Source organism: Aquarana catesbeiana, linkage group LG04, assembly GCF_042186555.1.
Source record: "Aquarana catesbeiana isolate 2022-GZ linkage group LG04, ASM4218655v1, whole genome shotgun sequence".
Classification (NCBI taxonomy): domain Eukaryota; kingdom Metazoa; phylum Chordata; class Amphibia; order Anura; family Ranidae; genus Aquarana; species Aquarana catesbeiana.
The window spans coordinates 140,307,279-140,319,433 of record NC_133327.1 but is presented as its reverse complement, the minus strand read 5'-3'; the positions used below and the strand labels follow the sequence as shown (position 1 = coordinate 140,319,433).

At 42.2% G+C, this 12,155-nt stretch overlaps 1 protein-coding gene across 1 annotated transcript in view; it reads left to right on the top strand.

Moving 5' to 3' along the window:
• The window catches only part of WDR33 (WD repeat domain 33), a 160,044-nt gene extending 152,834 nt beyond the window's left edge, over window positions 1-7,210 (top strand). Inside the window, exons 19-22 of the mRNA XM_073625786.1 lie at window positions 3,974-4,137; window positions 4,257-4,349; window positions 5,183-5,389; window positions 6,656-7,210. Coding sequence (XP_073481887.1) covers window positions 3,974-4,137; window positions 4,257-4,349; window positions 5,183-5,389; window positions 6,656-6,858 — 667 coding nt within the window. The 3' untranslated portion in view covers window positions 6,859-7,210. The remainder of the gene's footprint in view (window positions 1-3,973; window positions 4,138-4,256; window positions 4,350-5,182; window positions 5,390-6,655) is intronic.
• Window positions 7,211-12,155: the final 4,945 nt, after the last annotated feature.

Here is a 12,155-nt window from a genome sequence, read left to right as displayed (position 1 = left end):
GTTCCACCCAAACATGGAACTTCTGCTTTAAGTAAAGGTAACCCCTGACATGCCACATTTGGCATGTAATTTTTTTGGGAGGGGAACGGATACCTTCTTTTTAGAGGCATCCAGCTCCCATTTCCTCCTGGGGCTCCACGGCGCCCGAAGGAAGTTCACCTCTCCCCTCCCTCCGTGCAGTCTTAAGGGACACGTCACAGGTCCCAGGAGATTGCCCGGCCAATCACAGCACGCAGCGCGCCCACAGTCAGAATATCCAGGGAGAGGAGCGGGGCTTCGTTCGCCCACGTCGCTGGACCATGGGACAGGTGAGTGTCCGAATCATTAAAAGTCAGCAGCTGCACTTTTTGTAGCTGCTGACTTTTATATGGGTGGAACTCTGCTTTAAAAAAGAGATGTTTGTAAACAGGTAGACTTATAAGAATAGGAGTGAAGGGAAAGGGAGTCTGTTTTTCCAATCCAGTGTCTGCCTTATTTCCTAACCTCAACTGGAGAAAAAACAGCTGTATTCTGGTTGCAGGGACTATATATGGATGACTATATCAGACATGTAGTATAACACTGAAATGACTAAAGTTACTTGTAAGCTGAATACTGGCTTAAAGTGTACAGTGCCTTGAAAAAGTATTCATACCCCTTGATTTTTTTCCACATTTTGTCTTGTTACAACCAAAAATATAAATGTATTTTATTGGGATTTTGGGTGCTAGACCAACACAAACTGGCACATAATTGTGAAGTGGAAGGAAAATTATAAAGGGTTTTCCAAATATTTTACAAATATGTGAAAAGTGTGGCGTGCATTAGTATTCGGCCCCCCAGAGTCAATACTTTGTAGAACGACCTTTCGCTGCAATTACAGCTGCAAGTCTTTTTGGTATGTCTCTACCAGCTTTGCACATCTAGAAAGTGAATTTTTTGTCTATTCTTTCTGTGCTCAAGCTCTGTCAGATTGGATGGAGAGCATCCGTGAACACCAATTTTCAAGTCTTGCCGCAGATTCTCAATTGCATTTAGGTGTGGACTTTGTCTGGGCCATTCTAACACATGAATATGCTTTGATCTAAACCATTCCTTAGTAGCTCTGGCTGTATGTTTAGGGTCGTTGTTCTGCTGGAAGGTGAACTTCCACCCCAGTCTCAAGTCTTTTGCAGACTAACAGGTATTCTTCTAAGATTTCCCTGTATTTGGCTCCATCCATCTTTCCATCAACTCTGACCAGCTTTCCTGCCCTTGCTGAAGAAAAGCATCCCCACAACATGATGCTGCCACCACCATGTTTGACGGTGGGGATGATGCATTCAGGATGATGTGCAGTGTTAGTTTTCCGCCACACATAGTGTTTTATTTTTAGGCCAAAAAGTAAAATTTTGGCCTCATCTGACCAGGGCACCTTCTCCTACATGTTTGCTGTGTCCCCCACATGGCTTCTTGCAAACTGCAAATGGGACTTCTTATGGCATCACAAAAGTGAGTACACCCCTCACATTTTTGTAAATATTTTATTATATCTTTTCATGTGACAATACTGAAGAAATTACACTTTGCTACAATGTAAAGTAGTGAGGGTACAGCTTGTATAACAGTGTAACTTTGCTGTCCTTCAAAATAAATCAACACACAGCCATTAATGTCTAAACCGCTGAGAACAAAAGTGAGTACACCCTTAAGTGAAAATGTCCAAATTGAGCCCCACTAGCCATTTTCCCTCCCTGGTGTCATGTGACTCGTTAGTGTTACAAGGTCTCAGGTGTGATTGGAGAGCAGGTTTGTTAAATTTGGTGTTATCACTCTCTCATACTGGTCACTGGAACTTCAACATGGCACCTCATGGCAAAGTACTCTCTGAGGATCTGCAAAAAAAGAATTGTTGCTCTACATAAAGATGGCCTCGGCTATAAGAAGATTGCCAAGACCCTGAAACTGAGCTGCAGCACAGTGGCGAAGACCATACAGTGGTTTAACAGGACAGGTTCCACTTGGAACAGGCCTCGTCATGGTTGACCAAAGAAGTTGAGTGGACCTGTTCAGCGTCCTATCCAGAGGTTGTCTTTGGGATATAGATGTATGAATGCTGCCAGCATTGCTGCAGAGGGTGAAGGGGTGGGGGGTCAGCATGTCAGACCATACGCCACACACTGCATCAGATTGGTCTGCATGGCTGTCGTCCCAGAAGGAAGCCTCTTCTAAAGATGATGCACAAAAAAGGCCGCAAACAGTTTGCTGAAGACAAGCAGACTAAGGACATGGATTACTGAAACCATGTCCTGTGGTCTGATGAGACCAAGATAAACTTATTTGGTTCAGATAGTGTCAAGCGTGTGTGGCGGAAAGCAGGTGACGAGTACAAAGACAAGTGTGTCTTGCCTACAGTCAAGCATGGTGGTGGGCATGTCATGGTCTGGGGCTGCATGACTACTGCCGGCACTGGGGAGCTACAGTTCATTGAGTGAACCATGAATGCCAACATGTACTATGTCATTCTGAAGCAGAGCATGATCCCCCTCCTCTCGGAGAATGGGCCTAAGGGCAGTATTCCAACATAACGAACCCCAAGCACACCTCCAAGACCACTGCCTTGCTAAAGAAGCTGAGGGTAAAGGTGATGGACTGGCCAAGCATGTCTCTGGACCTAAACCCTATTGAGCATCTGTGGGCCATCCCCCTAGTGGCCACACAAAATATTGATAATTTGGGCCAAATCTGGACATTTTCACTTAGGGGTGTACTCATTTTTGTTGCCAGCAGTTTAGACATTAATGGCTGTGTGTTGAGCTATTTTGAGGAGACAGCAAATTTACACTGTCATGTCACTCACTACTTTACATTGTAGCACAGTGTAATATCTTCAGTAATATCTTCAGTGTTGTCACATGAAAAGATATAATAAAATATTTACAAAAATGTGAGGGGTGTACTCACCTTTGTGAGATACTGTATGTATGTGTGTGTGTATATATATATATATATATATATATATATATATATATATATATATATATATACACAAACATAAATACCCTTCTTTTCCTGTTTTATGTGATCACATGACCTCTGTTCTCAGCTGAGGGGGGGTTGGAGAGCAGCAGTACACTAGGGGTTGGAGAACAGCAGGACACTGGTCTTCCCTGCTAATGGCTGTGCAGGGCGGCGTGTCAGCACAAGTTTGCCTATTGGAGGACAGGCAGCCTAATCTCCCAGCACAATTGGAAAACTGATCATGCTGAGATGAATGTACTCTCATGCCTAGTGGTCAGTTTGAAATGGGAAAGTAGGGGGACTGGCAGGATCACTAGGAAGTTCACACAAAGGACGTAATATAAAGAACAAAAGTACATGGTACAACAGGCACATATCAGGAATATGAAATGTTGGGGTAACATATTCTTAAATTAACAACTGGCATATGACCATAAGCAAGTCTAAACAAATGCACTTATTTATGTCTATTGGGGATATTTTATGCCTCTGTAAATCAATCATGCCAGCTGGATAGCTGTTTCATGAAGAAATGACCTATTCCCACCACCACCACCCACCCATTGTAGGGCAGATAATCATCACTGAAATCTTAATACAGACCCACATCCCCACTCCTCCACTGCAGGGCAGAGGAGTCATCACTTTAGTCTCAGTACAGATATACCTCTCTTGTCCACTTGTGCAAAACAGAGGAATCATCACTGGCGTCTCTGTAAATGTTTACCTGCTGCATATTTAGAAATCTGGCTTGTTCTCCACTATGGCATTAGTTGCATGGAATCCTTTGGGAGCATCCGGGTTCTATTTGGAACTATACAAAAAAAAGTCTTCTGACACATCAAAACCTTTGTAGAAATATGATTTTGGTTCAACATTTTGTGCTTACTCTTTAAAATACATGATGCATATTCTAACTTAAACTAGTCAAACCAAAATCTTTCAAACATTTTAGTGTTTTAAGACTGATTTTCATTTGTTTTGTTAAAATTAGTTTCCGCAGGTCTGGTCCTCCAAGACATGAGGGTCGTGGCTCTAGAGGAAGGGAAGGATTCTTTAATTCAGATGAATTTGGTCCTGATGACAACTATGATATGAAGGATGAACCTGGTAGAGGGCGGGATTCTGGTAGAGGTCGCGGTCGAGGTTCTCAGAGAGGTTAGTTGCCATATCATATGTATGCTGTTTTGTGAACTATTACCGTACTATAGATGTAATTTGGTTGGTGGACTGTTAGTACAGTTGATACCTTTTTGTTACCTGTATTTTTCAACCAGAAGCAAGAAAAGGACTTCTACCAACCCCAGATCGGTTTCCGGTTTCAGATCGGGGGCCTAATCCCACGTCTCGAGAGCAAAGCAGAGATGGGGGTAAGGATTTTACTGTTCCACTATCTTTAAAGAAGACCTTGGTTTTTCTTATTTTATTTTTTTTCTGTCATGAACAAGATATCCTCACCTTATCTTGTAATGCATACAAAACCATGAAAGGGTTAGGGTTTATTTTACAGTAAGTGTATATATTTTTTGTGGTTTGGCCTCTGATTAATTATTTTTTTAAATAAATACATTTATACAGTAGTCATTGTGACATTCACTGCATACGAATCTTCCCAAGAAATGTGTTTTTTATTTTTTAAATCAAAATAGGTTTTATTGCTCAAGAAACAAACAATATAATCATACATGAATCACAGTATACTTTGTTTGGTCATCGAATTGTCCAACATACAATCCTTGGTTACATCTTACAGTGTATATATTTAACTTCTAGTTAGTGTAACATCATACATACCCTGTTGGATTTTTCGTTTTATGGTACATTTCAAGCCCCTACCATCAAGTCAACATTTTCTGTGTCCCTGCCCGTGTTTTTATTATAGGGAGAATGATTCAACACTTTTGAATGTCACATTCCTTGCTTTATAAAATATAACTGCTGAACTAAATGGAATTTTCTATATAGTTGCCTTGAGGTTAGCTTTAATCCATTTACTGAAACACCTAAGAAGTGATCTTGCCTACTGAAGGCATGCTATCTCTTATTATGGTATACTGATATAAGCACTGTTGAAGTAGAATGCTCCATGCATTTGTTACAGGCACAGAAATTATTTTCTTTTGTATTTACAACTTACACTATCTGAGAAAAACTCTTCAAGTAAGCTTATCTTGTATATGTACGTTCTTGTTTTCTCCATCAGGTCCAGATCACTTTCAGGGCAGTCCTCAGCAGGACATTCCAACCCCAGAAAGTCACTCTCCAGCCAGCAGGGAGCGTTCATCCTCTTTACAAGGCATGGACATGGCTTCTCTACCACCACGCAAAAGACCTTGGCACGATGGGCCTGGAACCCCTGATCATAGAGATATGGATGCGATGGGAGGCCCAGGAGACGACCCTGGGAAAGGTAGACATGATTTCAACAGAATGAGAAGTTGTTTGTGAACTACTTAGAAAAAAGATCTCTAAATCTGTAGAGGATTGTCTGTTTATTTTCAGTCAAAATAATTAATCTGTCATCAAAATCTGTAATTTATTATGTTGGATGTAAAATGGTCTAAGCCAAGCAATGTTAAAGGATAGGTAGGGCCAAAGCTCTTTTAGCCCTACTTCTCCTGGAGATCACATATGTGCAGTTCGTTCTGCACTGCTGTAACCTGTATTCAGCCGACAGAGGGCTAAAGTCCGCTGTTAGCTGGCGTCACTCAGCTGAGCCAGGCTCAGGAAAGATCTGGACTTTACAGTCACGATCCACCTAGATGCCTGGACCGGCAGCTTTCTCAGCCTCTCAGTGCTGCTGGGAGACTGGGCCAGCTGCTCCCGCCTCTTCACAGCCCAGCGATCCATTGAGCGCTGAAGGGGCAGAGCAGAGAGACGGTGACTGTCTGCTCACAGAAGATCGAGAACTGTACGATCAGCGGTCTTTGATTGCTCAGTTCTTGGTTTTAGAAGCAGTGGGGGACAGATGCAGCTAGGATCGTTGGTGCATCCACTTTGGTGCGTGTAAGTGTTTTTGGAATCCAAAACATCTCTCTTAATATTTAGAGACAAATGAGTGTAGTTTTTCACAAAACCTAGACATACACTGTCTATTTTTAGAAGTCTTACTTTTATTAGATGTTAAATGTCTGACAAATTCACTTTAAAGCAGTGTTTCTCAACTCCTGTCCTCAGGACCCACTAACAGGCCAGATTTTAAGTATGACCTTGAGGAGATGCAGGCTAGAATACTGCAATCACTGAGCAGCAAATGATATCATCTGTGATGTATTTCAGTTATGTTGCAAACCTGGCCTGTTAGTGGGTCCTGAGGACTGGAGTTGGGAACCAGTACTTTAAAGGGTATCATCAGCTTTATTCAAAAAGCTGTTTGCAGTTTGACTTAATATCAGGGTCCTGAGTTCTGAGCTAAGCCCCTCCTGCCTGACCCCATCCTATAAAAGCACGCTTGATGGCCATGGAAGTCAGACTTCTAGTAACAAAGTTCAACTAAGGTGAACATAGCAATGTTTTCTGGCTGATAATGTAACAGACACCATTGTACTTTTATGGTGTTGGTATTTAATAATATGATTATTTTCTTTTTTAAAGCAAATTAACCCAACACATCTAAAAACCATAAAGTGTCTAGGTATTTACTATCTCCGCTGTCTCCTATTTTTATACCATACAGCCCGTGAAATGTCTGGACCTCCACCACGATCACAAAGACTTAGCCGTTCCAGCTCCCAAGAACATGAGGAGAGTTCCACAAGGGGTTCTCGGGCAAATTGGGGCCGGGGAGGATCTGGATCCAACAGCAGTATAAACTCTAGTCAGTGGAGAGGAGGCTCTCGGGGGAGTGGAAGTAGCAGCGGAGGTGGGAGGAGTCGATAAAGAGTCCATATTGGACCAAACATAACAGGACTTTTAAGGATGGCAGTGGCATCAGTGCTGAAGAGGATTGTGCTTGTGACTATAACTATATTCATTGCTGGAACACTGGAAACATCAAAGAACTCCAGGGAAAAAAAGCAGTCCAACCATATTTGTTTTTCTTTTAAGTCCTTTTCCATCAGTGCTAAGGTCCTCACAGCTGTCACTTCCTGCCCTTTCTTCCTTCAAAAGCTGGGAGAAAGAAAAAAAAACTGCTAAAGTTTGTACAGTTTGTCAGTTATAGTTGTTACGTTTTGTTTTTTTTTTGTAAGAAATGCAGAATGTAAAGTTCTCAACAAATAATGGAAACATTTTTCTTCTTGTTTTATTTCCTTTTTGTTGAAAAATATATGTTAGTATGTATGCTAAAGTACCTTTAACTATGGTTTGATTATGATTCTCAATGCTCCCCTAAGCGAATTGTAGGCATGAGGTGATAGTCGCCCTTTCTGGCCACTGTGTGTGTGGGATAATCGATCAGACACATTAGTAGACTTATTTTTCATACCCTAATTGTACACTACAGGACACAGACTGAGTATTTATAGGCTGGTACCTTCAGGTGTTTGATATCACACTACCCCACTCAATGAGTCCTCAGTTTTTTGATAAGCTTATGGACCTCTTCTCCCTTATGGAGAAATTACTCTTGGCCTAACTATTTTATTTTTTCTTTGGATTCTTCAATCAACTCTTCATAGTCTTCTAGTACAACAGTTGAAGCAGTGGTTTTGCTTTGGTGCAACCTCTGTAAAAACACCCCCCCCCCCCCCCCCCCGGGACTAGCGACGTGGACGGGTAAAACAAGGACACCCTGTATCTCTGACCGTTTCTGTAAAGGATTGTGTTTGGAATGTATTCACTTTTAGTGTAAACTTTTCAAACTTGATGCTAAAACTTAACCACTCAGAGTTTTGTCTCAGGTGGATGACCCGGTGTTACATCACACCACAGGCTACACACTTTACCACCACTTCCGCTTAGAACCCTTTATAAGTTACTCAGGCGCTTCCTCCCACCCTTTTGCCACAAGGACTTCGCTACTGGATAGTCTGCACAAAATTGCTGAATAATATATTTTTTAAAATCTGCTGTAAGTGTTTTAGATGAATGCTCTTACAGTTATTATAAATTGTTATAGTAACTGCTCTTCCCTTTCAGTTGCACCACATTAAACACTCCCAGTTCTTATGAGTACATGTGTATATACAGTACATACATAAAGCAATTGCTACATATTTTCATATAGTGGATAATTAAATAGAAGAGGTTCCAGAATTTTACCAGAACAGGATATTTGAGATGAGGGTAGTATATTGGTTTATTTTTGAATCAGAGACAAATTATCTAGAGCACTAGACTTTGTGGCAATTATAATAAAGGGAACCTTTCAGGACTGCTTGCTTGGATGAGGGAGATTTGGGAAGTCACTGCAGATGCTTGCGTAATCAAACTTGGAGGCAGATGTGTAATTAAATGCCCCAGGGCCCTGGCACTTTCACACCTCTTGCTGTCATTTTGCCCTGTATAGCATCAAGGTGCCAGTTAAAATTGGGTAGAATTTCTTCTTTCCAGTCATTAGAGGTTAAAAAAGCAGATGGTATTATTGGAATGTACATCAAAATACAGTTTTTTTTATTTTTTTTTTTTTACATAAAATCTTTATAATGTCCATCCGCATGCAGGCAATGCCATTTATGTCAAGTGGCAGGAATTGGCTGCACGGACAACGCTGCTGCCTCCCAAGTTGACATCTGTGTGGGTGTGAGTCTCTGAACACACACTTTGTTTAGAAACTCGCACCCATACGGATGTCAAATTGGGAACAGCTGCTGTGTCCAAATAGACATGAATGGGGACTGCATGCAGATGCAGTCCATGAAGGCAAAACACAGTCCTCACATGGGTGTATGCTTAAATAAGGCTTGCATTTTTAACCCTTAAGTTCTTTCCTCAGTGTAGTCTCTTTCCCTGAAGTTGTCTGATCAGGCAACCAATCTTGCCATGAAATAGCCCTGCATGAGATCCCGCTACAGCACAGCATTAGAATGATTAGAAGGGAATTACAAGGCTAGTAGAAACTAAAGGATATTAAGTCCTAAAGGAGGAGGTATATCAATAACTCCACCTGCAGAAATGAGGGTATCTCCTGAACATCCTACCATTTGCAAACCCTGTCTAGATGGTAACTTAGGTTGGTGCACAAGAATACCAGAATCTAGAAAAGGGGTACATCCACCTGTGGTGTGATAGACCATACTGTAAAACTGCCTAGCTGGTTACCAACTATATGATTCCTTCTCCACCTAGGAGGGATTGATAGGATCCTAATGCTACTACTAGGAACTTGACACAAAAGGAAAAATAATAATAAAATGTGCACACCCAGGGGTTATCTCCTCATTCCAATTTATTGTAAAATTTTTGAAACCACAGCACAAGAAATGGCTATTAGACATACTGTGGGGTTGATTTACCAAAGGCTAATAGACTGTGCACTTTGCAAAGTGCAGTTGCCCTCTGCAAGCGCAATTGCTCCAAAGCTTAGTAAATGAGGTACGGCTTCACTTTGCAAAGAGTACCCAATCACGTGCAAGGAAAATTAAAAAAAACAGCATATTTGCTTGTACATGATTGGATGATGGAAGTCAGCAGAGCTTCTGCTCATTTACTAAGCTCTGGAGCAACTGCTCTTGCAGAATGCAACTGCACTTTGCAAAGTGCACAGTCTATTTGCCCTTAGTAAATCAACCCCTGTATTTCTAACCTCCCCCACATTGTCCCACCACCCTGCCATATGTTATATATCACCCTTCCCTCCTACATGTGCAATGCCCCACTAAAACAAAATCCACCCTCTCCTCCTCCTCCTGTACTAAATTGTAGACACAGGAATGGACCACCCACCCCCTGATGCACCGTATGCCAAACCATCTGAGAGGAACCCAAGGAAGTAACCAGCACTGGACTTGTTGATATTGGATGACCTATGGCTGGCGGGAATGGACGTACATTAGCTGCTGTGCGGTGAACACAAGATTTAGTTCACTGCCTATTGTGGAGTCTATATAGGAATGATATGCTTGCGGAATTCACTGGGGAGCATCACCTGTGCCAAATCACCTGCATGACCCACAGCATAGCTGATTTAACTTTACTCATCCAGCTGTTGATTCGGAGTAGCGGATGAAATTGATCACTCACTAATACCAAGTCGTCATTTGAAGAAGCAGGACAGTGAGTACACTCTTTATTACATGACCGACCATATCAGCAGTTCATACGGGGTACCCTGAGCACAGGGACCCAATTATGCTCTGGCCTGATCGGATGTAATCACTTATGCTCCCATGTGACTTTGACTGCTTGTACTCCATATGTGGGGACAGTTTCCCATTTATCCTGTCTTTGGTGATGATCAGCGGTGCTTTTCCATCTCACAGAGAGACTTTTCGTATCGTACAATAACCAGCTTATATTTACATCCCTTGTTGCGGTCTTCCTGACAGGATCACTGGGACTCTCCATACCAGTTCATTTGGGACTGGGTCCTGTGACACAATTAGGAGGTGTTATCATATAGGTGGTCACCCAACATTCAGATAGTCTTCCAATATTTCCTGTTTTAGATCAGGCTACTGCATTCGCCCAATGTGGTTATGAGGTGCAGAGCTTTCTATTCAGGGTACTGGGAGCTATCTGGCCCAATAACATCTCTGGGTATTTTGAATACAGGTGCTACATCAGGGGTACCATCTTTTGTTGGGGGGTTCTTTACAGTTCTTTGGTTCCAGCTCTGAAGGGGCGGTGTCTAGTGGTCCCATGTAGTGGAGAGGGTTGGGTTCGTTTTAGTGGTGCCTTGCACATGCGGGAGGGGGGGGGGACAATGTGGGGGAGGTTAGATGTAGGTCTAAGAGTCATTTCTTGTGCTTCCGTTTCACAATTTTTACAATAAATTGGAATGAGGAGATAACCCCTGGGTGTGCACATTTTAATATTATTTTTCTTTTTGTGACAGTATGCTCCTTGTGAACACACCCTACCATTACGTATGGAGGTACCCTCATGCTATTTATCTCATTAGGCTCTCCGTTTGCATTTTTCATTTTTTCCTTTTTCTTTTTCATACTAGGAACTTGAGCCTGATCGAGGACAAAAATATGCAATCTAAGGAGATTTATTCAGAAGTCCACCAGGTTTGCTCTAACCCCCATAGGGAAATGTTTAGTAGGGTTCCACCAAGCTCTGACTGCTGACTGTCCACTAGCCATATATATTTCCCTGCAAGCAGAAAAATAGCCCTTCAATGTAGATACCATCAGTTTAGAAGATCCTGAAGACCATACCTTGGCTCTAGGAAAGCGTGTAGTTGCGAATGACACACTCAGTGTTGTCCAGCATAGGAAGCGGGACACCTGAGTTGTCGCAAAGAACATTTCTCAAGCCTTTTCAAGGGTAAGGGTTGCACAGCACCCATGTAATGTCCAGCGAAGATCAGGTCAAAACACAGACCTGCAGAAGAATCCCCGGACAACTCTAGAACCAGTTTCAGGAATTAGACTCAAAGGCCCGTTAATAGGAGATATGTCCATTAGAGAGGTTCTCCCAGGTTAGGAGAACGTAACCATCCCAAACTCCACCAGAAACTGGAAAATAGCACCTGGAACTTCTTGGTTTAAGGAGACTTGATATCTTATTCAGAGAACAAAATCCATAACACAGGGGAAGAGGCTGAAAGGAACTCAAAGACCATACTAGAATTCCACAAAACCTGAAAGGATGAAAAAGTCTACTACTGTATACTTAAGGAAGAAGTCAAAGTTCCACAGAAAGTGGACTCACTTAGTGAGGACTTGAGCTAAACAGCCTCAATCGTTGGTGAACGCAGGCTAGCAGCACTGTTTACCTGGCACTTCACTTCTAAAAAAGGTTTGGATGCTAATGATAGGATGCTCAGGAAACGGACACTACAAGCGATCTCTTAAATGTTCAACAATAGGGATGCCAGGAAAAAGCACTAGGATGGACATAAGGACCTGTGCTACAAGCAGGGTCCAAGGCTGCTAGTGGATGCAAAAAGGGTCAGGTGTTTACCAGGAAAGAAAGCAGGCGGGACTGATCCCTGTCGATTTTGTAGGTCAAGAATTACATCTAAGGGAGGGATGGGGTTGAAGAATGTCAAGCATCAAAAGGGGTATAAACACATCTGAGTGATATGGACTTCCCTGTGGTAGGGCATGTGAGTCTGAGTGCTATAT